Genomic DNA, 23,738 nt, shown 5'->3' with positions numbered 1-23,738 from the left:
TCCTGCTGGGGACTGTGGAATTATTAAAAGCACCAAGATATAGAAAAGAGGTGGCAGGAATTTGTATTATGCTATTGCTATTTCCCTCAGGGAAGAAAATCCACTGGTTTTTTCAGGTTGTAACTTTCCAAAAACTAGGAGAGCTGCTCAGCATCAGTGGCCAAATTGTGAAAGGTTTCATTTACTTTACGGAACTTGAGTGTTAACTGTGGACTCTGGCCTTTGTTAAAACCACCTGCCCAGACCCCAGACAAAAGCACCACTGCCAGCAGCAGCAGAAGCTATGTCAGTTACTAACACTTAATCAAAGAGCTGTGTTTTGATTTGTGAGAGGAAAGACAAAGGTATCAGAAATTATGGATTGATGATACAACTCTGAGAAATTTTTACAAAACAAAGGGGTGCAGCTTCTCTGAGATGTATACTTCTGCTCCAAGGCAAGTTGGTCGCACTGGCTGCCCAGGACCCTGGGGACCATGGGCTCTGCAGAGCTACACAGCAGGGAGACAGCTTTGGGCACCACATCCCCTTGTCAGTAGTTCCACTCCTTGCTAGGTGACCTTTTTTGTCTAGACTGCTGTGTGGAAATGCAGCGTTGTGGCCTTCTGCTCTGGGCCCTGGAAATGTTTTGCCAGTTTCTACTTGCCCAGGCTAATCCTATTCCCTCTCTGAAACGTGCTTAAGAGGTACTTGTTTGTTTTCACCTCCTCAGAGGATTAACATAATTGCATCACAAAAACCACATCAGTTTAGCACAAGACTTGAGTGTCTTCCTCTCTTTTATTTTCAAGTATGACAAAATCACTGATTTACACAAAAATAAACACCCTACATACGTGTCCCCACTGGGGTTCCCTGAGCCCTCCGGACCTGGACCCAGGCTGGGGCTGCCACTCCTGCCTAAAGCCTCCCCTCCTCTCTCTCTGCCATCCCATCTCTTTGAAAACACTCCTGATCGCCACCTCCTCTAAAGAAATTTCCACTTTCCAACTTCCTTCTCTGCAGGCAGGTGAGAAAAGTATCTACTCCCAGCTCTGGACTCCTCCTCTAAACCAACTGTTTTCAACAATCCCAATCCTGAAATGTTAATCCTTTTCCCTAACCTGCCGATTGGTAGCTCACACTAATAGGCATTTTGTCCAAGGATACCCACAGAAGACCTCTGTGATTGAGCAGTTTTAAGAGCAATTATTTCAGAGTTTCAATCTCTGTTTATAAAATGAACGCACACAGATCTATCCAAAAGGTAAAGCAGGCAGGAAGGCCAAGCTTCTCTCCCACAACAGCAAACTGTGCTTCCTTATGTTCCAGTTAGAGAGCGGAGGCCACAGGGTGCTGCTCTATTTGGGAAGAAACCCTGGGAAATGCCCTGATGTGGGAGGGCTGCAGAGTGAAGTTCCTGAGAAAGAGGGAAAAGATTCTCTAGAATCAAAATATTTTGGAAAGATTTTTCCACAGGAAAACACTGACGCATTTGAAAAAGTTCCCAGATGGGACTTTCTCCCCCAACATGAAAACTCCAAATTCTATTTGTTTTGTCAGGAAGCTCATGTCTGTACACTGCAAGGTGTACTGCCCCAAAGTACAAGCAGCTACTCCATAAGACTTGAAGTCCGAAAGACACACTTTCCCCTTCATCTCTCCACACCAACTCCAAGAAGCCTCTTTCCTCTTCCATGGGAGCAAATGCCCAAGGTAGCACAGAGAACTAACACACAAAAGGCTAATGCTGTAACGAACTTAGGACATTGCAACCACAAAAGCTTGCAGAAAGCTTTGGAGGAGGACTCGCATTTTCCTGAGCTGGAGTTGAGAGGACTGTAATTTCCTAACTAACAAAAAAGAAGTTTGAGGGAAGATGAATTTTAGGATTCTGTTCTAGTTTCTGCTCTGGTTTCATCACAAAAATTTGGCCATTTATGTTCATGATTTGTGCTTCTCAAGAAAAATAATTCCAAGGATAAAGGAATAATATTTCTATGTAATTCATAACAGCAGCATCATATTTTTCCAGTAGGATGGCTCACAGGGGAGGGTTGCATACACACAGGAGCATGCTTGATTTCATATTAACTCTCACATCTCTGTTCAGGTCTCATGTAAGGAACAGCCAGCATGCTGTGTGGAATACAGCCAATCTCGGCAACTGTCACCGGAAAAAATATATCTGCACCGATGAAGGGCAAAATGAGGTGACAATCCGCCAGCACCAAGACATCCCCCTGCCTCAGGTGAAGAGAGAAACTCCAGCTTCTTTAACGACCAACGGGAAAGCAGAGTCCCTCAATATTGCTAGGACCTCAGTGATGCAAGAGCTTACAGAGCTAGAGAAGCAGATCGAAATCATCAAGCAGGAGCTGCAACTCGCCATGGACAGGAAATCAGAGCTGGAAGAGTATCAGAGGACAAACAGGACTGCAGAGCCCTAGGCCAGCATACCTGGGCCCTTTCCCCTTTTCTTCCTTTCTCCCCTTCCTCTGTAAAATTTGTAACACACTTTTGTAATGCCAGAAAGAGGTGCGAAAATAAAGCAGGCAGTGTGCTCTTCATGAGAGCAGAACTGCAGCAGCCCACAGCCACTGCCACCCTCCTGAGTACTCCTCCTTTCATAACAAGTTTCTCATTCTTCTGGCAAACGTCAGCCATTCCAAGGGACTGGAGAAACAAGGAGCATCCGAACAGTGCAAGTCCCTGGTTCCTCCACTTGATAGTACAGTGAGGTTCCCAGTTTTTTAGCCCTTTCTGTGCATTAATTTAAAAAAAAAGGAAAAAAAAAAAGAAGGAAATTTAAACTGCTCATTGGAAGCATGTCCCTTGTTGGTATGTTTTTGTTGTGGTATCTATGGGTCTAGTCTCTGTTCATGCTAAGGCTCTTTATGGTTGCCTCATTACACCAGGTGCTAGTTCTGTGTTGGCAGTCCCTTCCCTCCTAGCACGGGCTGTGGTTTCACGAGACAAATTTTTGGTGGCAATCCTAGTACATGCCATTCCCTCAGCTCTGTCAGCCCAAATGCAGATGTGGCTGCTCACCCAGCTTAAAAATAACTTGGCAAAAACCAAACCACCACCTCTGTCTGCTTCTGAGCCCAGATTCGGCTTCCACTCCCACCCAGAGAGAAGTCATGCCAACAGCTGCACCGGCAGATGTGAGGGGGTGGGTTCACGGTGGCATAGAGCAAGGATGAGGGGAAGGGAGGGGTGGCAGTACTGTAAATCAGTATTTATCACCAAAGGTGAAGTATTTACCAATGTCAAACTACTCCCTTAGTATTCTCTGTCTTCAGTTGACAATAAGGTTCTTTCTCATGCCGAAGTGACATAAAGGGGCTCTGGTCCATGATTTATTCTGACACCAAGCTCTCACCAAAGTCAAAGGGAGTCACCAAAGCTCCCTGTGGACCAGGGCCCACTGTGAAGGAGAATGAGAGTTGCAGTTTCAAAGGCAATGTACTGAGTGGCGTTCTCTCCCACCTGAATGATGAGTAGAGGGGAAGGAAGGGTAAGCTGTTCAGCATCTGAATAAATACTGCATCAACCCAACTGACTGTGTTATTTAAACAGGATTTCTATGAATTTTTAAACAACGCTTTGCAACACATCCCATATTATAGAGAAAAAGAACATTTGTAACACTGTCAGAACTAACTCTGGTCTCCCAGATATGTCACCAAAGTCATTTTTACTCTCCCTGTATCTCCAAGCCACCTCTGTGAATGTTGCCAGGGGTGATGTTCTCACCAGGCGTCGTTTAAAGGCTACAGGCAGACCTGAAACTGTATTTTGGGGTTTGAAAAAGGCATTCTACCTTTTTGCACCTTTACCCTTTGGAAAACACTTGCAAATGAAAAGCTCTGCATGGACCACTAAAAGCTGATAGCAGCGATATCCAGACTAATTAGCCTCGTCAAGAGGAGTTCATATTCTATTCCCTGCTCAGTCCTTGGCCTCTGCTTTTGGGCAGCAAGCGTGTCTACTTCTTTCAATACAGTCAGTAACACAGGAAGGAGTAATTAGGACATAAAACAGGAAAGTGGGATACAGAGCCCTGCGCATCAGATAGGTCTGAAAGATGTAGGATGTCCCTTCTTTACTTGCTCCTGACAAGCTAGATGACTACGGGCAAGTCACTTAGGTTGCTTTTGTTGCCTTCCCTTACCCTCCCTCATTTAGATAATCAGCTGTTTAGGAAGAGCTTTTTATTTGTGTAGCATCCAGTACCTTACAACCTCCAACATCATTTTATTAGAACAGATGAACACTGCTCTTTTCATTATTATGAGACAAACGCTAGAAAAGAAATATTTCAGCCCAATTTTATCAGCATGTTTATCAACAGTTTGTTACATCCTTATCTCTATTTTTTTTAAAAAGTAAAAATAATTGAAAATGCTATCTTAAACAAAAATGTATGTTTTAGTTCAAAGTTCCAATCCAAACACCCAATCTTTCAACAAATCACTCATCATTTAAAAACAAAAAAATAAGTGAAAAAATGTCAACCACCTAATCATTAACGTTAAGCAAAAATCTTTATTTCTGGTGGGTGCCTTAGGGGCCACTCTCATGTCAAACGTAGAATAGGGATTGCTCCAAATCACTGCAGCACCAACTAGAAGCCTTTTGGGAGAAGGTCCAAGTTATTGTTGCCCAAAAGAGACATGTTTGGGCATGTTATTTTCTTATTCAAATATTGCTCCAGCCTGACTCCATAGGAGATAGAAAAAAAGATTGCCGTAGCTTTCTAGGGGGTGGGGAGTATCACACACGTCAATGTCTGAAGACTGCATAAGCGGGGGGGGATTGGCTATGATAAGAGGGTGCACTGGAGACTGTAGATGAGGCTTTTTGTTTGTTTACACTTCATTACTCTGGCTCAGACACTGAATTTAGACAGATTTTTTATAAAGAACACTTGTCACCCCTTCCCCTCTTTTAACCCAAAATACTTCTAGTCTTGATACACTTTTAATTATTTCCACTTATTCTGGAAGTTAAAACAGACCATCTAACATTGTCACTGTTTCTCAGTGTTTAAGTTGTAAGCACAGAGAGAAATTTAGTCTCCTTCAAAATGAGCTTCAAGGGCTTCCTGAGCTTAAAATAAAATATTATTTTAAAATAAGAAACTACATTTTTCTTGGTGAGGACTGAGAAAATAAGAGTTTCCAAACCTCATCTGTGAAACAAAACCAGACTGTTTCAAGTGTTTGTTTCCTACCATGACCAGAGTGAACCCAACGCTGCCAGTATACACACAGAACTTTCAAGCCTGATTGTCAGTAGAAAGGTGATGTGACTTAATGACGGGGAAAGGGTAAAGGGGCTTTGCACCTCTACAAGGGCTGTTTAATTCAGATTGTTTTTCACAGCTGTAAAAGGAAGTCTGCTGTTACAGCAAAGCTGTTTGAAGATCCAGTGTTTGTTGGTGACTCAGGTCCCTGTTTTGATGAACAAGCGTTTGTACCACAAAATCTACCGTCAGCATTAGTATTCCTAACACACCGTTCTTTCTCCAACTTGACATCACACACTGTAATCCAGGGAGCAACTTCCAGTGAAAGCAAAGAGCATTCTGCTTTCATTTCTTCTACACATGCTGTAACAGAACTCAGCCATACCACAAACTCTCAGCATCCCAGCTCCCCCTTGCAAAGATAGGGTCATGTGTTCCTTCTCACTTCTCAGGATTCATAATAATTTACAAGGTTTAATTCGTATTATCTGAATGTTTTCAGAAAGATAAAAATAATAATGCATACTGTAAGACAGTCTGCAATTAATTGCTTTTGCTTTACTATTGTTCCTACTATTTTCTACAGTGAATACAGGAAGGTAATACAGATTTTGTGATTCAGGGAAGGGACACAGATGAGTCAAACCTCTGACAGTTGCACCTTCCAAGAAAATTAAGGTTACAGGAAAAACACTATGCCCTATGAAGGAATGTTGTAAATAAATTACTTCGCATTTTGATTTTAGGAGCGGCTTAAATACAGCTTTGCACTACAGGGAGCATAGAGACTATAACCTATTCCATGTCCTTTCACAAAATTCCCAGCGGCCATGACAAAATGACTGCATAAATAATCCTTCACCTTGGCCCTTCTGTTGTGTCGGGAATAAGGTAGTGAAGATACAGCCAAAAGGACAAAAGATGTTTTAGTTAACCATTTTCTGAAAGTAGAGGAAGGAAGACATGAATCTCTCTACTTTAGAAGCTTAAAGCTTGTGAAAAATGTTTCCAATGACTGGACAAAGGACAGGAGCACAGACAGATACTACCAGAGGCAAGAAAACCAGAAAAATAACCTGGACAACAGCTTTTATTAGATTTTGTGCATTACAAGATTAATCTTTGTGGCAAAGTTTCAACAAAGTAACCCCTACAAATTCGTTCTGGAAACTAAGGACCGTGACAGCAATGCCTCAAACTAGGGGAAGATGTCCACATCAACCAGGGTTCATCAGTGGAATGCTATTTTCAAAGATTCTCCAACGTCTTATCTTTCTCCTCTTCCGGATACTGAGATGTGCGTTTGTTTTTGGGGGTAAGGAGGATGTTTACTAATGCACCAGCCTTCACAGATTCTTGCCCTGACTCAGGAAGATACATATCTAAGGAGTCACTCCACTGAAGTCTACAGATGTACCTCTTCATTCGTTATTCGGTCCTTTAACTGGGAAACTATTCACTCTCGGAAACACTACTATACGTTGACGGGATTTAATAATTAACATCCACAGCAAGACAGCTTCCATCCCATCAAGGCGGGACTTCAGTTAGATGTTCCCAACTTGGCAGTGTGAAAGTGATGGATGGGAAAATTCCTCTCAGGCACAAAGAATCCAACAAGAAACGAGGGCAAGAATAAAAGAAAAGGGACAAGAAAGGAACCAAGATCCAGAATGTGTTTCTTTCCATACCCTAACCACACTTCCCAGAAGAGACTGCAGATCAGCTGACAGAAGCACTGACTGCCCCAAAGGTGACAATCATAGAAAGTTTGGGAGACTGGGTAGTCAGCAAAAGCGGCAACTTTCCATCACTCCAGTGGAAAGAATCAACCGATGTAGATCCTATGGAAGTCGTTGGCACCAAAGGCAGCATTGCACTTGGGGCACTTACGCTGCCGGGTGTCATAGCGTGTTTTCACACACTCAAAACAGAAGACATGAAAGCACTTTGTGAGCACAGCATCCTTTTTGCGCATGTTACAGCATGGGCAGGTCAGGCGGGCCTGCAAGACAGAAACATTGTAGTGAGGACCCACTGCATTGCACTAGGTATGTTAAAAGATGACTGAAGATGAAGGTCTGTCCATTCCTCACAAGGAGAAGGTGGTTTCTTCAATGCAAGATAGGGCTACAATGCCAGACTATGGACAAGAGATGTCAAATGCTGAAAACATGACTACACAGCCTTTTGACTAAAGTAGAGTTAAAGAGGGAAGTTGATAGAGACAGCTACTCACCTTGTAATCCTTGATTTCTTCCATCAATATCTCATCACAGTTGGGAACCATGTCAGGCTTCTTAGTGGTCTCCAGCTTCCGGCGTAACCTAGAAATATCTTCCTGCATAAAAACAAGAGACTAAATAAATGAGCAGTATATTCTCTGCCACAGCTTCTTCAGGGACCAAAGAGAACTAGCACCAGTACACCTGGCTAAGTCACTCCACTCATACTTTTATCCCTGATAGTCCAACAGACTTAAGACAGATTACATTATCGTCTGGTGCCACATGTATTGTCAGTTATCACTGGATAAAACCTGAAAAAGCCAAGACCTGATAAAGCTGAAATCAAAGTGAAACTGGACCCCCACAAAAGTAGTGTAGTTGAAACCCACTCCAAGCTCAATGTACAAGGAGACAGACACCAAAGCAGGCAGATACTGAAGGATTGTGCACGAGGTATATACCTCAGCCCTTTTGAAGTTGAACATCTCTTTCTCTCTAGTTACTCTGTTTTCCACGATCTCATCCTGGAAGTCATGTAACTTCTTCTGAGCCAGCTCTAGCTGGGCTTTCAGATCATCCGCAAGCTGGGCTGCATCCATGGCCTGAAAAAGAAAACCAAACATGGAAAAAGAGCTCTAGTGACTTCTAGTCCCTCTGCCTGGCAATCCAAGACTGCTCACAGAATACTCCTTGGGCTGCTAGAGATCTATTTTTTCAATCTAATTTTGGTACTTCCAAATGGAATAACTGGAATTACTCCCTAAACATTATTTCAACAGCAAAATAAATCTTATTATTAACAAATTCTAGTAATTTAGCTTCAACATTCCTCTTCAGTAGAGTCCAACCCCTGCCACACTGCAATGCATGTCACTTAGAAAAATACTAATGACTATGCAATTCTCTACTTTTTCAAGTATTTTCAGCCTTCCACCTTCTACATTTTCTCTACTAAATTGTTCAGAGGCAGCTCCATAACTGAATTAGACAGAACTGCAAGATAGGTGTTTATTTTTTAATCATTTTCTCTCTTCCCCATTTCTCGTATCACTTTCTAACTGTCCCTGCACCAGTGAATCTATTAGCCAAGTTCCCTCAATACCACAGATTGAGACATTAAGCAGAAGTGATTGTGCTGAATTCCCCCCATCTCCTCTTCACAGTGATATTTCTGCTTTCCTTTCTGTCTGATTTAATGTCATTCCTGCATTTCTACTAAAGATGTAACAACAAAGGCAGCATCAACCATGAGGCTTAGTCTTACTTGTAACAGACCTACTTTATTGATCTTAGACATTTGTTAAAGGTCTTAACATTCCCCAACCATATTTTCCTTTTACTCACCACATCTTTCATATAAAAGCTTTGACCTCAGTTAACTTCATGTGGCTGCTGCCTCGTCTTTCACAATAGGTTTCCTTTTAAAGGCACCTTACTTCAGCTCCCTAATCAGACTTTCACAGAAACACCTATGACCTGCTCCTCCTTATCAAGGGAAACATCACTCTACAACTCTTTAGTTCTCTTCAGGACTCCTCCACCTTCTGGTATACTAGTCCAAAACCAGGGAGTATCAGGTTCCATAATACCAATGAGAGCTAGGAGCCTTTTATGTTTTCCACAAGACAATTCCATCTTACAATCCAAGAGGAAATCAAGCAATCACTCACCTTGCGTTTGTTCATTTCCAGGGCCTGTGTTCGGAGACCTAGTTCTTTCTCGCCTGTTCCAATACTGCTTTGCAGTAAGTGCTCCTTCTCCTCCAGCTTACGTACAACCTGCAGCTGGGCATCCACCTTGGGAAGGGAGAGAGGAGGTACAGAAGGACTGAAATGCATGCTCTGCAGGTCTTCAGAGTTGTCATTAAAGCTGCATGCTAAAACAATCCCTGCCTCCCCATCACCAAGGAGCACCTCTTCAGCTTGCCTTTTTCTTCCTGAACAGACTCACTAGCAGTCTAAGATCTGTATCCAGATGTCTCTGGTAAACACTTTAAAACTTAGCAGTCACATACTCGCAACAAAGACGTCTTATTTTTTGGAAGATGGCTGAGAGAACTGCTGCAAGGCAGTGAATAGTCCCACCTTGGTTCCAAGGATGTAGAAGTACCATTACGACAGGAAAATGACTGCCCACTTTCCTTCTCCCTCCTGCGCTCCATAACAATAAACCTGTAGGACATTTTATACTCACACAGCAGTCTCTGTTTCTTACTAAGACAGGTCCCTTTGAAGTCTGATGCAGCATACCTAAGTTGATTAGGGGAACATTCCCTCCTGTACCGATTTTGGCAGGGATACAGTTAATTCTCTTCATAGCAGCTCATATGGTGCTGTATTTTGTATTTGGGACCAAAGCAGTGTCAGTAACTACTGTTAGCTTTTACTGAACAGTACTTAAACAGCATCAAGACCTTCTGTGTCTCATGCTGCCCGGCCAACAAGTAGGCTGAGGGTGCACAAGAAGCTAGGATGGGACACAGCTGGGACAGCTGACCCAAACTGACCAAAGAGATATTCCATACCATATGACGTCAGCAATAAAAGCTGGAGGAAAGGAGGAAGCCGGGGGATGTTCAGAGTGATGGCTTTTTGTCTTCCCAAATAACAATTACACGATGGAGCCCTGCTTTCCTGGAGATGGCTGAACAACTGCCTGCCATGCGCAGTAATGAACAAATCCTTGTTTTGCTTTGCTTGTGTGCACAGCTTTCCTTTAACTATTGAACTGTCTTTATCTCAACCCACCAGTTTTCTCACTTTTGCCCTTCTGATTCTCTCCCCCATCCCACCATGGCAGAGCAAGCAAGCGGCTGCATGGAGCTTAGCTGCCTACCAGAGTTAACCCACAACACCTCCACCTTCCTCCATCAGTTCTGCTGCCCTCTCTCCTTCTCCCTGGTTACCTGTGTCTTCAGTGTCAAAACTTGGTCTGCCAGCTCCTCCTTCTCCTCTTTCAGCAGCTTGTGGATCTGGTTGGACTTGATGCGTTCTGACATCAGCTTGAAGTTGGCATCATCCTTCTCCCGCAGCTGCTGCATCAGGCGGATGTTCTGCTCCTGCATGTCTTCAAAGGCTTGGCCTGTGACATCCATTTCTGACAGCAGAGCCTCCTCCTCCTGCAAAAGAATCACAGACTCTGGCAAAACTGTCTACTGTACCCCATACAATGACCCTGAACATTTTACTCAGAGACACCAATTCTAGCACAGATGAAGGAAGATGTCTCACTATCAGAGAACAGTATCTTCCCAGCAACCAGAAAAAAGTGCTCCCTAGAAGTCTGCACCATAGCAGAGATGCCCTGAATTAGAAGGTGTAGAAAAGAGATGGTCATCTCCACAAGCATTCACAGACTGTGGCTTGTCTGCTGGCAAAATCAGGTGTGACAGAGTCATTGCCAGAGCTGGGCAGAAACCGACTCCCAACTTCAGGCAGCCAGCTGAATAGCTGTCATATACACCAGGACAAGAATTCTACACGTGGACAACTCAACAGCTTCCAACTAACAGGCTGCCAATCCTCTTAAACTCATTTAGGCCACTTCAACGTTAAAGCAGTAATTGACAAGATAGAACAGTTCTGTACTATAAGGAAACGAATCTGAATTCTAAAAAAGTACATGTCAAGTCACTGGCTTGCCTCTCCCCTACCGAGATGGTCCTGCTCTCTTATCATTAGATTAAACCCTTTTTTGTGGAAGAAGGTATGTCACGGTACCATGCACATGTATTAATTATATGAACTGGGCAGATAATACTTTTTAAAAGAAATTGTAACCTTCTCCCCTAAAGGCTGATCCAGCCATCTCTCGTTTGTGCTCTTCACCTAGGCCACAAACAATTAAACATTCCCCACCACCCCCTGCCCTGGTGTTGTGGGGTTTTTTTGACCGTTGTTGTTTTTTTGGCGAGCTGGGTTTTTTCCCCTTTGATAAATAGGGACAAAACTCACATCTCTGGCACATACAGAGACAGAAATTCCTTCTCTCAGGCAATCCTCCTGGCTGTAACCTGAAGGCAGTTCCTTCCCAGGTTCTCCAGCCAAGACAGAACTCATCAGAAACTTCTCACCTGCTTAGCCATAGCTAGTTTCTTCTGTAAATACTCAATTTGTTCCTCCACTGCTCGGATCTTGCGGAGGGCATCCTCATCAGCCATCTTTTTACTCTCCTTTTTCTCCTTGTCTTCCAATTCTTTCACCCTCTGCCTCAGTTCTTCCAGCTACAGCAAGGACAAACCAGAAATGACACTAAACACAAGAATGGGGCATGAACATTGTTAAGAGCCCATTTTCCCCACAATTCTCTGAAACATTGGAGAAACTGCCTTCAAAGCATGGGAAAAGAAAACCCATCTCATCTTGACAGGATAGTGTATTACTGGCAGATGGGCCATTAAGATGGACTGTAAGCCCAAGATCTTGATTTCAAAACCTTTGAAAATTCCATAGCATCTTTTTAGAGTAGGAATATTAGTCTTTTGCAGTTGTATATGAAAGGTATGTGGACGGAGAGCATCTGCTCCTTTAAGGGTGTCTGGTCAAGGACCTTTTTCAATACAAAAGGGGATAATAAGAAAAGGAGGAAGCCATAAACAAAACATAGAGAGACACAAACCTGACAGACAAATGATAAGGGAGGCAGTGACGAGAACCAAACCTGGTCAGTCACGCATGTGAGAGTGTGAGAACGTTTATTCCAGCAAGGTTATTTGACTGTGGACCCTGTCAATTGGGAAAATTGCGGGAGGGGATGGGGGAGAAGGAAACCAGAAACAAAATATACAGAGACACAGACCTGACAAAACAAACATGGAGACAAAGACAAGAAACAAGCCTCCCCAGTCACAATAGCTGATAGGCTACCAAGAAACTACAGGCCCCACTTCCAGGAAGATCAACCTGGACTTTGCAACTGATAAGACTGTAAACCAGGGGTGGATCCTGGACCAGGAGGGCTGTGGGAACTGATAGAACTGTACAAACCCAGGAGGGACGTGCAGAGGAAGGGAGAGCAAGGATGAACAAACTGGGGTTAGACAGAGAAGGGTATATAAGGAGCCAGTCACATGTAAAATGAGGGCAGTACACACTTGTCTGGCTCAGCCCTGCGGATGATCACCACAGCCTGTCCTATCTTCTTGTATCTTATTAAATATTTTCTTAACTTCTGTGTAATGTAACTCTCTGTCCCATGCGCATGTGTGCTGCATGGAGTAAGTGCTAGCTACAGGTAAGACCTGTATGTGAACAAGGTATGAGGGCGCAGGATCACAGGGGTACCAGACAGAGGGGCCGTGCTGGTACTTGAGGGATCTGAGAATGTGCGTGTGCTTGTGAACCTAGAGATTGCTCTGTGTGTGCCTGCACTATTGACGTTTTACCTCTACCAGCTAAAGAGGAGGAAGGGGACTTGTCTGTCTATGGTTATGTTTTATGAGTCCTACATGTTCATGCTATTGAAGGCAGCACCTTGTCTGAGGCAGTCTGACTGGCCATGTCAGTGTCCTCGGTATGTGTATGTCTCTGGGACATGTGCTCAGCTTCGCTGCTGGCTGAATCTGCAACTGAGAAAGTGGGAGCCATGTCCTTCAGCCTGGGCAAAAGGATCATCCCTTCCCAGAGGAAGACATCCCAAAATCTCCCTGTTCATCTCTCCAGACCATTCCAATCTCTCTTCTAAGTGACAAAGATGAGAAGAGGAACAATCTCCAGTTTTGAAGACAAAACCAACACAGTTCAGGTGCAGAGTTTCTGAAAAGAAGTTTTAAGTAACATGCTAAAGAGAAAAAGGGAAGAGAAATGAGATTTACCTCAGCTTTTGCCTTCTTCTCAGCTGCCATCAGCTGCACTTTGTCTCTCTGCTCTTTGGGGGCAGAGCGGTACATATCTAGCAACAGCTTCATCTCCTTTTGGCTCTCCTGGGCTTTCCTGGAGACAGGGAGATAGACAACTGTGAGAACACAGCAGGAAAGCTTCGCTGTTACATATCCAGCACTCCACCTCCCACATGGTATGCATATGGAGTCACCCTTGGCTCATCTTACCCTGGTAACATAAAATAGCCAACGAGTACAGGCTGGAGGTTGAAAAGAAACATGTTCAGGCACATGGGTTGAAAAGCCGAGAGCAGTGGGCTGGGGAGGCAGCATGTACCCTAACAGTAAGCAACAAACTATCCATCTCTGCTTTGGTACTGATCCAAGACAGGGAAGACTACTGAGCCCTTTATTAATAACCTGCTGCTGTAAAGCTTTATGCAATTGTTATGACAGCAACAAATAAAGATTACTTGACCCATACCATGAAGTATCTGGTTTGGTAATTCATGCTTTAGGCTGTCGTAGGAGAAATGTTACTACATTGTCCAAATCACAATCAGATATAGAGGGTGCCAGAAACCTCTCACTTCACTTCAGTGAAGCTAATCTCATAAAGGCGAGCTACTAGTCATCTCACACAGACACCCCAGTTTGGGCACTACTCAAGCAGGAAAGGGAAGGAGAACAACTCTTACTTGAGCTCAGCCTTCAGTTGCTTGATCACTTCAGCTTCCTTCTTTCTTCCATCTTCATGCTTCCCTTTCTCCTTCTCTTTGGACTCTCTCTCCTTCTCAGATTCCTTCTGCTTCTGCTTTTCCCGCTCTCGTTCCTTTTCCTTTTCTTTCTCTTTCTCTCGCTCTCTCTCTTTCTCCTTTTCCTTCTCTCGCTCCCTCTCCCTCTCCCGTCTCTCTCGCTCCCGTTCCTCTTCATCTCGCCTGGCCTTCATTTCATTAACATCTTCAGAAGCAGTCTTGGGGACAGACACTTGGGCAGAAGGATCATCAGGTTCCTGCTTGATCTCTGGAGGTTCCTCCTTTGTGTCTTCAGTGCTGGACTGGGACTGTAGGAGAGCACTACCACTGCGAGAGCGGATCTGTTGTGCAATAGCAAGAAAGAAGATACAAGAAAACAAATCATTAAGTTCTTAGCCAGAAATCTACCTTATCCCCCCTCCCTTGTCTTCCCAGATCCATGCTTACATGCCCCTTGCATAATTGCCACTCCTTTTCACAGAGCACTATACAGCTACAAAGGAAGACCATTCATTTGGTAAGTGGAAGCAGCAGAGTGTAAAGTTCCATCAAAAATTACATTGCATCCTGCATGCCATATCAGAAAGATTGATATTGCAGGCAAGGGTGACAGCATTCCCCCTCCTCTTAAGCACTCTCTGCTCTTTTCTGGCATTTCCTGCTCTGATACCTTGCTCAAGTCAGATTGGGCCTCTCTTAGTTTGCGCTTGTATCTTAACACCTCTCCCTTTAGTTGGTGGTTGTGATTTTGGAGGCTGCTGATGAGATGACGCATCTCCCGATTAATTGGGCCTACAAAAACAGAAACACAACTGTAAGAAACCACACTTTTGCCAGCCTTCTGCGAGGACTTTCACAGAGATGGAGAAGAAACTAAGTGACAATGACAAAGAACCAAAATAAGACTATTATCATTCTGCCGCACAACAGAGCAACACAACACAGTTGCAGGAAAAAGTCATGCCGGTTTTGCATGCAACCATAAGTCCTTGAAAATTCCCAGTCCTAATTTCCCCTTAACACTACCTTTTTCACATGTTCCTAAGGGAAATGTGTCGTGATACAAGAAATCTCTATGATTTAAATGCTAGTTTAGAAATAACTTCTTTATTTCCTCTGATGAAATTTGAAGATCACTGGTTTCCTATCCAGGTTGTCATTCCACACTTGTAAATGAATCCCCCCAAAAGTAATTTTTAATGATGCAAAATACTCTGTCATAAACCAAATTATTAGCAAAATATATGTATTTTGCAGCATCTAAAAGGAAGTCAGATAACATAGCAGGCCAGAGGAACTGGACTCCCATAAAACATGTGAAAAGCTTTGTTTTTTGAGATACAAAACAAGTATTTAACAATAACAGACAAAGAATCAAACAAGGTGTTATACTGCAATGCAGCCTCTAATGGGCATTGGACAGGGAGGTGTTTGTTTTTAAGCACAGCAGAAAAGCTCCATACCTGCTTGTTCATTGGCAGCAAGTGTCTGTTCAAACTCTATCCTCAACATCTCATATTCTTTGCGGACTTGTGCCAGGGTGTCCTCTAGCTGAATCACCTCTGTGCGTAGTTTCTTGTGAAGGCTGACCTCGTCCCTCTGAGGAGTAAGAAGGGGACAGAACTTGGTGCTGTGACCTTGGCGTATCTCTCACCTCATCTACATGAGGTACCAGAACAGATGAATTATTGCCAGGAAGATAAATTTCCTGAGCACTCCCGACCCACCCAGACCCAGCAGTGATGGTCAACAGAATGACAATGTTCCCTAGTCTGATGGAGCAGAGGTGCTACCTCGATTAGTTCCACCTGGCGCTGGTGTGTGGTCCGGGTGCCGTGAAGCAAAGTGCGGGCCTCATCAAGATGTGCCTTCAGCTGGAGACTCTCATTATACAAAACAGAAAATTGGGACTGCATGCAGCGATATTCTGGGGTCTCCTTCACAGCCTCTTCCACTGCTCGTCGCAGCTCAACCTAGTCAGGATGCAAGAAAATGCGACATAAAGAAAAGTTATCTCCTTGTCTTTGATATCTGTTTTGCAAGGCAGGAGAACAGTGAATCAAGCTGCCACAAGCAAAGGCAAAAGCAGAACTTCAATAGCATCACTGTGAAGTAGATGCAAGTGATATGCCTCAGTATCAATTTAACAAGTCTATGCTTTCTCTATATGCACTAGGCTGTTCCTCTTGCATAGTCACATGACAAGAGTTTTTGATTATCAGGTTCTGCAACAGTTTCTCTCAAAGATACGAGCTTGGAAAACACAATATACCTTTTCAATGGATTTACTGTAAAACCATAATCACCTAAATCATTGAAGATGGACACATAGAAAAGTAGATAGAAAACTAGAGAAAATACATGTGCAAGTAGGCATTATGTTAGCTTTCTACCTGTAAGAGACATAATAACTGAAAGGAAGAGAAATGACAGAAAGCAGAAGTACATAATCTGAATTTTCCTTACTAAAAAAAGTTAGCAAATGATTGTGACTACCAGCAGTGAAACAGACACATATATACACACATACAGCTTAACACTAACTAAGAGAAAAAGAAAGTTGTAAGCCAAATGGTATTTCTCTCAAAACAAACTCATGTGGATAAACAGAATCTAGAGGTGCCTCAAGACAATTTCTGGAATCTCATCTCTGAAACTTAGGTTATCAGCTCAGACATTTCTTATAACAGGCTAACAGATCTATTGATCACTAAGATAAAATTTAGATTATTCTCTGTATCATGTACTTATCTACTATAAAGTCACAGCTTTTTGTGTTACCACCTTTAAGATACAAGTAATTCACACACTGCTTCCTATCTATCCATTCTACCACACTGGGAAAGATTTAAGTTCATCGACTCTTGAAAGAGCCTAGCTCTCCCACACGAGTACCCCGATTTTTAAAGTTCTCTAGTTCCACTTGCACAGGGCAGGGGGAAGGTGGAAGCGGGGTCAATACTTATAAAGAGGTAAAATTAGTTTTAACTAGACATCATTAAAATGTACTGAATAGAAATGGAAAACAGGAAATAAGAAACCATTACAATTTCCAACGATGACCACATGGTGTCACCAATGCACTAAACTGCAAGTGTAAGTCACATAAACTTGCTAAATTGTACCTTGTACACAATATAACCCAGCTAAAGTGCAAGCACAGAATAGTATTAATGAGGTTTTCCAGAGACACAGTACAGCAAGACAGAGGGCAACCAACCACACAGAACACCTTCATCCTCAAATAGGTACAGATGTCTCACCTTGAGTTTTTCATTCTGTGTTGTTACTTCCTCAAGATCCTGGCGTAGTTCCTCCAACTCACTGAGGCGATTCCCCGCAAGCTCTTTATTCTCTTCCAGCTCTGCATTCATCTCCTCAAACTGTTGGGGATAAACTGCTTGTAAATCCTACTGTTAATGTAGCTACTGAGGGTACTAATTAAGTAACTGTTTATACAGTAACAGAAATTACAGACTTAAGTCAGGTAACATTACCAAGTGAGACAGAGTCTACTTCCATCATGTCTGTTTCATAAGTATGAAACTTGTACACAGACAAAATGGCTTGCCCAGAGTCATCCAGATTTGTGGCAAAGGAGGTATCTAAATTCTGTTCTGATCTATGGCCCTACACACAAGCTCTCTCTGACTTTATTCTTCTCCTTGCCCACAACCAAGCCCCTGACATTACCTTGCGGGCATTAATGGTGATTGTGCCCCCATAGAGGCTGCTCCCAGCTCCATACACCTTGTAGCCTTTGGAATTTACCTGCAAAAAGGGCAACAGATTTAATCAATACTCAATTAAATGCCAAGACTGCTGATATAGCATATTCAAGACCAAAGATGATACACTACAGATTCTCACTTCTCACAGCAAAGTACTGTAAGATGATGTCACACATCTCAAAACTACACCCATTTCTCTGGCTTGCTGGCAAAAAGGATGGTGCTTACTCGTTCCAGAACATCCGCTAAGTGCCGGTTGAGCCTCTGCTCCCTCTTGCGTATCTTGTCAATATCCCATTGAAGGTCATCAATCATAGTCTCCAAAACAGACACCCGAGATTCTGCCGTCTCCACTCTCTCTTGCAGCTTGGAGAACTGCAATCACAAGAGTGTTTCAGCCTGCATACTAAATAGAATCAGTATTTTCTGAGACTGCTCAGTATTAATTTTTGTCTTATTCATCATACCCTGGATTCATGCATTTTCCACCCATCTTTTGCTGTGCCAACAGACTACTCAATGAACTGTCCTGAATTTTACACTGGCTGAATCCCAACACAGTAATGAAAATAAGACAAAACTGAGAATGGAGGAAGAGCAAGAAGCTGGTAATATCTAGCAGAGTACAGAGGCAGCCACCTCAGCTTATTCAAAGGCATTTTTTCTTTTAAATCTTTTCAATCCATGTGTTCAACTACTCTACAAACCACTGAAATGCTTGGTGGTCTAACACTGAGCAAGGTCAGTGTTAACACAGTTTTTAAATGAACTGAAACCTCTGAAACAAATACTGCCAATAATGTGAATCCCTTAATGACTGGGATCACCTTGCAATTAATGTCATTACATTTTCATACATGATGCAGAGAAACCAAGGAATTTGAAATGACAGAGATGTCACATCAAGTGTCTCAATGTTTACAAAACGATCTTAGCATCAGCTTACCACTTCCTCTGCTCCGTTTTCTTTTAAAATTAAATCCATTCAACTCACTGGTTTGGTTACACTCAATTCATTCAGTGATGTAACAAGCAAATCAATCCAAATTACACAGAAAATCTATGTACAGTTCTCCACAACAACAACCTTTTCCATAACCTTTGTTCAGAAGGCAACTTTCAAACTGTGTTGCTCCTGTCCCTCTCCAAGGCAATAACCTGCTTTCCAAACTATGGTAACCAATAATTATTCTAAGCAGGACCTCAAAGCAGATTTCTTTCTCTATCCTTTTTATACCTCCTGAGACATGATACGGTGCTTCTCCTGAAGAACATCAGCCAGCTCCTGCAGCCGTCCATTTTCATGTGAGAGGTAGGTATTAAGCTCCAGGACTGCTTCTTCCATCAATGAAATATCTGAAAGATGCATAAAGAAAAGGGAATGAACAGAAATCAAGGAAAGTTGTTTTTAATTCTTAAACAGCAAAGAGAGAAAAAAGAAAACAGAAAAGGAAATTTCTGGTTTTAACTTCTGCCTACTGTATCTCTCCAGCAGGTGGTTCCCGAGGGTCTGATCTCCAGCCACACAGAGCTCTGACTTGCATTCACTAAGCAAAAGGCTCTGCAGTTTAACATACTACACGTTTCTGATTGTCAGTTACCATCCCCTAATATCAGAGATTATTCCAATTGTGTCAGTATCAGCAACACAGAACATGCCCTTTTAACCCAGTGACACCCTAATGCAGATCAAATTCACACATAAGCATGCTACAACAGGTGGCTTGAGCTAACATACCAGATGACAATTACAGCAACTGAGTACAGGCTTACATTGCACTAATGCCAATGCTACCATAGAGTTTAAGACTGCCAACCAAGGACAATAATGCTTCACTACACCAATGCTAGACTTGCCAGACCTCCTTGATCAGAGCATATAGAACACTGGACAGAAGGCAAACCAAGGATGAGTTGATATTCCACCTAAATTTTCATTCAAAAGATTAAAATTCTAACCTGAAGCTAATGAAGTTTTTCAGAAAGTCATCTGAGTGTAAACTGAATCTGCTACATTAATTTTCAGAAGCTAGTCATTTGACTTTCTTCTGCAGAACTCTGCTTTGTGTTCAAAACTGACAGCTACACTAGGCATACCAAAACGACAGATGGCCACCATTTTGCTCAAAACTCAGTGAAACTGAGGAGCTCGTTATTCCTACACCTTTTACTAAACTGCAAGTGAGAAGGAGTCCAACACCAGTTTGCAATACTGATTTCACTTCTTCACTTGTAAGCATGTTTATGCAGTGCCTGAGGAAGCTGGATGGTAAGATTCAACTGTAATCCGTAACTTCTCAGGTGCATGAACACACCACTGTTAGAAACACACTGGGCAGACTTCTCAGCATTCAAATTTAGAGGCAGTTATAATACACTTCCAGCATATAGTACCACTTTTTATTAGAGGTTTTGGTTATCGAGAGTTTGGAAAGCCAAGCCAATTTATTTTAGAAAATAAATGAGCATGAGAAGGACTAGGCCTTAATGCTTACAATGCAGAATCACGTCTAAGCTGGGGGTAGATGAGGATTCTTAAGTATCAGCCAGGGATCAGCCACCTTGGTCATACCTCCACTATTCAGCTTGTGGGACAGCACATCCACTTTCTCCTGCAGTTTGTCGTACATCGTCACAATCTGGGCAACAGCACGGCGGGAGGACTCTACACGCTCTTGCAGCTGAGATTCTATCTCCTCACTAGTGCTGCTGGCTAGAGTGGCTAGGAAGGAGAATGCCGGCTCCAGTCCTTCACCTGGGAACAGAAAGAGGTGCAAAAAAGTAAATGTGCTCTGGCAGGCAACATACGGCTAGACTTCATAATCAGAGAGCATCTGTCACCCTTTAGAAAGGGACATCAACATTGTCTACAGCCGAAAATCCACCTTTTCCACTGTCCCCAGCCAGGTGCCTCACCTCGTTCCCTCTCATCTTTGCGCTCCTGATTACTATCCGAGTCTGGTTCAGGTTCTGGTACCACCAGAGCTTTTCTTTCAGACAAAAGGTCTCCAAGACCTTGGTCCAGGTCGAAACGTTTAAGGATGATGCGGATATTTTCATCAAACTGAATGTTGGGACAGGCAAGACAAAACAAAGAATGGATTTGAATAAAAGGAGTGCAGTGGAACAGAAGAAGAGACAAGAGAACAGTGTATATAAAATAACAAAGCATGTTACTAACCTGATTCCAGTATCGATTGATAATTAGCAGAGAGGCATCATCAGTGGCCTGCCGACGCTCCAGCTTCTCAATGTGCTCCCGTAGCTCATCTTCAATGGCTTGCCGCTGGTCCAGCATCTCTGCTAGTTTCCGGTTCTTGGTCTGTAGGGTCCGGATGTCCATCTCCTCCTGTGCAGAGGCACAAGTCAGGGCACGTTGCACACAAGTCAGACCACTGGGCTCATACAGAAGGCAGAGAGGTTTTTTTTTTCTCCAGATGAAAAAAAGCAAGAAGTTGAGTGGGGGTGTGCAAGGAAGACATACCGTTGAAGAAACACCACCAAGCTTAATGGTCTCCACTGTGGTCCCTGAATCTTCAACCCCCGCCTTCTTCTCTGGAGGTGCAGAAGGGCCAGGCTCTCCAGCTGTCCGTTTATTGCCAATTCCAGACATGGTGGCCAAAGCATATAGACTCCTGCCTTCCGTAAGTTCTTCCTGAACATTAAAGAACACTATTAAAAAAAACCAGCAAACACACACCCACACAATCAACTCAGTTTAGGGTTTTTAACATACTGATCCATCATGGTAACAAGATGCTGAACACAGTACAGACCATATAACTCAAAAGGTTTTGGAAAATGCTGGTCAAACATTAAGTCTTACAAGACACCACTAGGATTAGCACTGCAAACAGCAAGCTGATAGGAAAAAAAATCCACTGCTCTGTAATGTTAAAATGGAAGAACTGTACCTTATCACACTCTTTGGAAAAAAATCTTCACGCAGTTCAGTCTCTGCTTCTTTGATCTTTCTGTTAACAAAAATGATCTGGGTTAGACTTTAGCAGGCAGCTGAGACTGTGTATATGTGGCACCAGTTCACTTCATACCAACCAAATTGTTCTTACTGTATCAACATTCAAAGTCAATTAAAGCCGAGGGCAGCAACACCTTGAAGACGAGCTTACATAGAGATCTTACAAATGCTATGGAACTGAACAGTGATTCCGAGCCAAGGTTTGTAAAGACCCATTTGAAGAGTTTTCCTGTGTATCAGGAGAGACACAGACATATTTGAAAAGTATTTATCCCCAAGTTAATGCAATCTGGAAAGCTCTGGACTACTGGTTACAGAATCACAAAATAGTTGAGGCTGGAAGGGATCTCTGGAGATCACCTGCTCAGTGCTCCTGAATAAAACAGGGTCAGCCAGCGCAGGCTGCCAAGGGCTTTGTCCAGTCAGCTTTTGAGTATCTCCAGAGATGGAAACTCGGCAATGTCTCTGGGCAACCTATCCCAGTAAGCTGATGACCCTCAGCATTAAAACAGTTTTGTCTTACGTTTGAACAGTATTTCTTGCAGTTCCCTAAAATATTATTTAGCAAAATCACAAATATCTCCTTAAAGAGTTTCCAAAACAAATACAGCAGCTAGTGATGGAAAAGAAAACCAATTAGATCTTGATTAGACGTAAGCAGCATTCTTCTCCCACATTCACTGATGCTGTGCCAAGTCAATCCACAGATCTCTCTCTACCTCTTAATGAAACCCAAAAGTAAATGAAATGCAGACCATACAAGTAAGATTTGTATTGTTCCATTTAAATCTATAATGGCATTTATAGCTAAACTAAGGGTTACAGACTGAACCTGCCAGTTCTTATGTATTTGCTTTACTTGAGCAGTCCTACTGAAAGTAATAAGGCTACGGTATTTTTAAGATTAAGCTGGGACACTGCTTTGCCAAATCTTATCATTTAACAAGCACTTTAGCTTGGCATTGCCCTTCACCATATGCAAAACAATATAAAGATTATTTCTAAATGAGTTGCTGAAACAGCACATATGTTAAAAGACAGGCTACAGAAACACTATAAATATTAAGTACATCTCAAAATTAAAAAATAAACAAAGACAACTTCCACTTAACCATTTTCCTCCTTTTAGCAGTGGAATTCAGTGGGCATTGATTTTAGCTAGAATGACTAGGCCACTGGAGGGGTGGGGGAAACAGCTGTCACTAAAAACATCTGCTACCTATCAGTCCAGCGAGCCACCAGTGACTACTGCCTTTCACATTTTTTGTCCACGGACAAAATATTTCTTCCATTGCCTCCTAACACCATCTAGCCACCCCTCTCGCCACTACTCAGTTCCTCATATACTGTACGCCAGGACCTGACCCACTAAGTTTTCATAACCAAAGACCCTCTCTTTCATTTAGGATCTCAACCTTAACCTCAGTCCCAGGCTATTCACATTCTTCTCTCCCCAAACAGATCACACAGTCATCAAAGATTGACTGTCCTCCCCTACCAGGAAATCAGCTTTGTCTTAATCCCTCTCTTATGGTTAAAACCCTCTTACACAGAGAGCAAAATACACCTTGACCTGGCACTCCCCACACCTTCAACTGGCCGAAAGTCATCTACTCTGACCACCATCAATCACCTGCAGAGAACAAACTTCCCCAGGCCCAATACTTAGCCACTTATCTACAACCCATGCCCACCAACCGTGTTTGAGCCCTTTCACATGCTCATGGCACCTCTAGTCAAGAAACCTTTCAGAGCTCACCATTCCACTTTTGACACACAGCAGCCACATTTCATTTTCATCCCTATACTTTCATGTTTTGTTCATATAATCCACAGCCCTTCGGAGCTCCCCACAAACCTGTCAGCCACCCATTCAAATCCCAGAGATTTCCCCCAGAGGCACCCCCCTACACGGGGTACACAAGCTCCACATCACCCACCAGAGACTCCTCTCCACACAGAGCAAGAAGCCCACTCCAAACCGCCACTGACTC

At 43.0% G+C, this 23,738-nt stretch overlaps 2 protein-coding genes across 2 annotated transcripts in view; one reads left to right on the top strand and one right to left on the bottom strand.

Moving 5' to 3' along the window:
• The window catches only part of LOC104083141 (glutamate receptor ionotropic, NMDA 3A-like), a 5,145-nt gene extending 2,390 nt beyond the window's left edge, over positions 1–2,755 (top strand). Inside the window, exon 3 of the mRNA XM_009586529.1 lies at positions 2,093–2,755. Within this exon, the coding sequence (XP_009584824.1) occupies positions 2,093–2,429 (337 nt within the window). The 3' untranslated portion in view covers positions 2,430–2,755. The remainder of the gene's footprint in view (positions 1–2,092) is intronic.
• Positions 2,756–6,968: 4,213 nt separating this feature from the next.
• RNF20 (ring finger protein 20, E3 ubiquitin protein ligase) lies at positions 6,969–21,449 on the bottom strand. Its single transcript, XM_009586528.1, has 19 exons — positions 21,250–21,449; positions 20,947–21,114; positions 20,682–20,829; positions 20,338–20,520; positions 19,003–19,121; positions 17,994–18,140; positions 17,728–17,805; positions 17,298–17,417; positions 15,828–16,007; positions 15,498–15,633; positions 14,705–14,826; positions 13,978–14,375; positions 13,274–13,391; positions 11,534–11,683; positions 10,367–10,579; positions 9,132–9,257; positions 7,923–8,063; positions 7,473–7,574; positions 6,969–7,238 (listed from the first exon to the last, which is right to left on the bottom strand). Exons 1-19 carry the CDS (start codon positions 21,376–21,378, stop codon positions 7,062–7,064), a joined length of 2,955 nt encoding a protein of 984 aa, XP_009584823.1. The 5' UTR covers positions 21,379–21,449; the 3' UTR covers positions 6,969–7,061.
• Between the last annotated feature and the right edge of the window lie 2,289 nt (positions 21,450–23,738).

The sequence above is a fragment of the Fulmarus glacialis genome, unplaced genomic scaffold (assembly GCF_000690835.1).
Source record: "Fulmarus glacialis isolate BGI_N327 unplaced genomic scaffold, ASM69083v1 scaffold15061, whole genome shotgun sequence".
Taxonomy (NCBI): domain Eukaryota; kingdom Metazoa; phylum Chordata; class Aves; order Procellariiformes; family Procellariidae; genus Fulmarus; species Fulmarus glacialis.
Note: the sequence above shows the minus strand (reverse complement) of the source record. Positions and strands in the feature narration are given on the sequence as shown.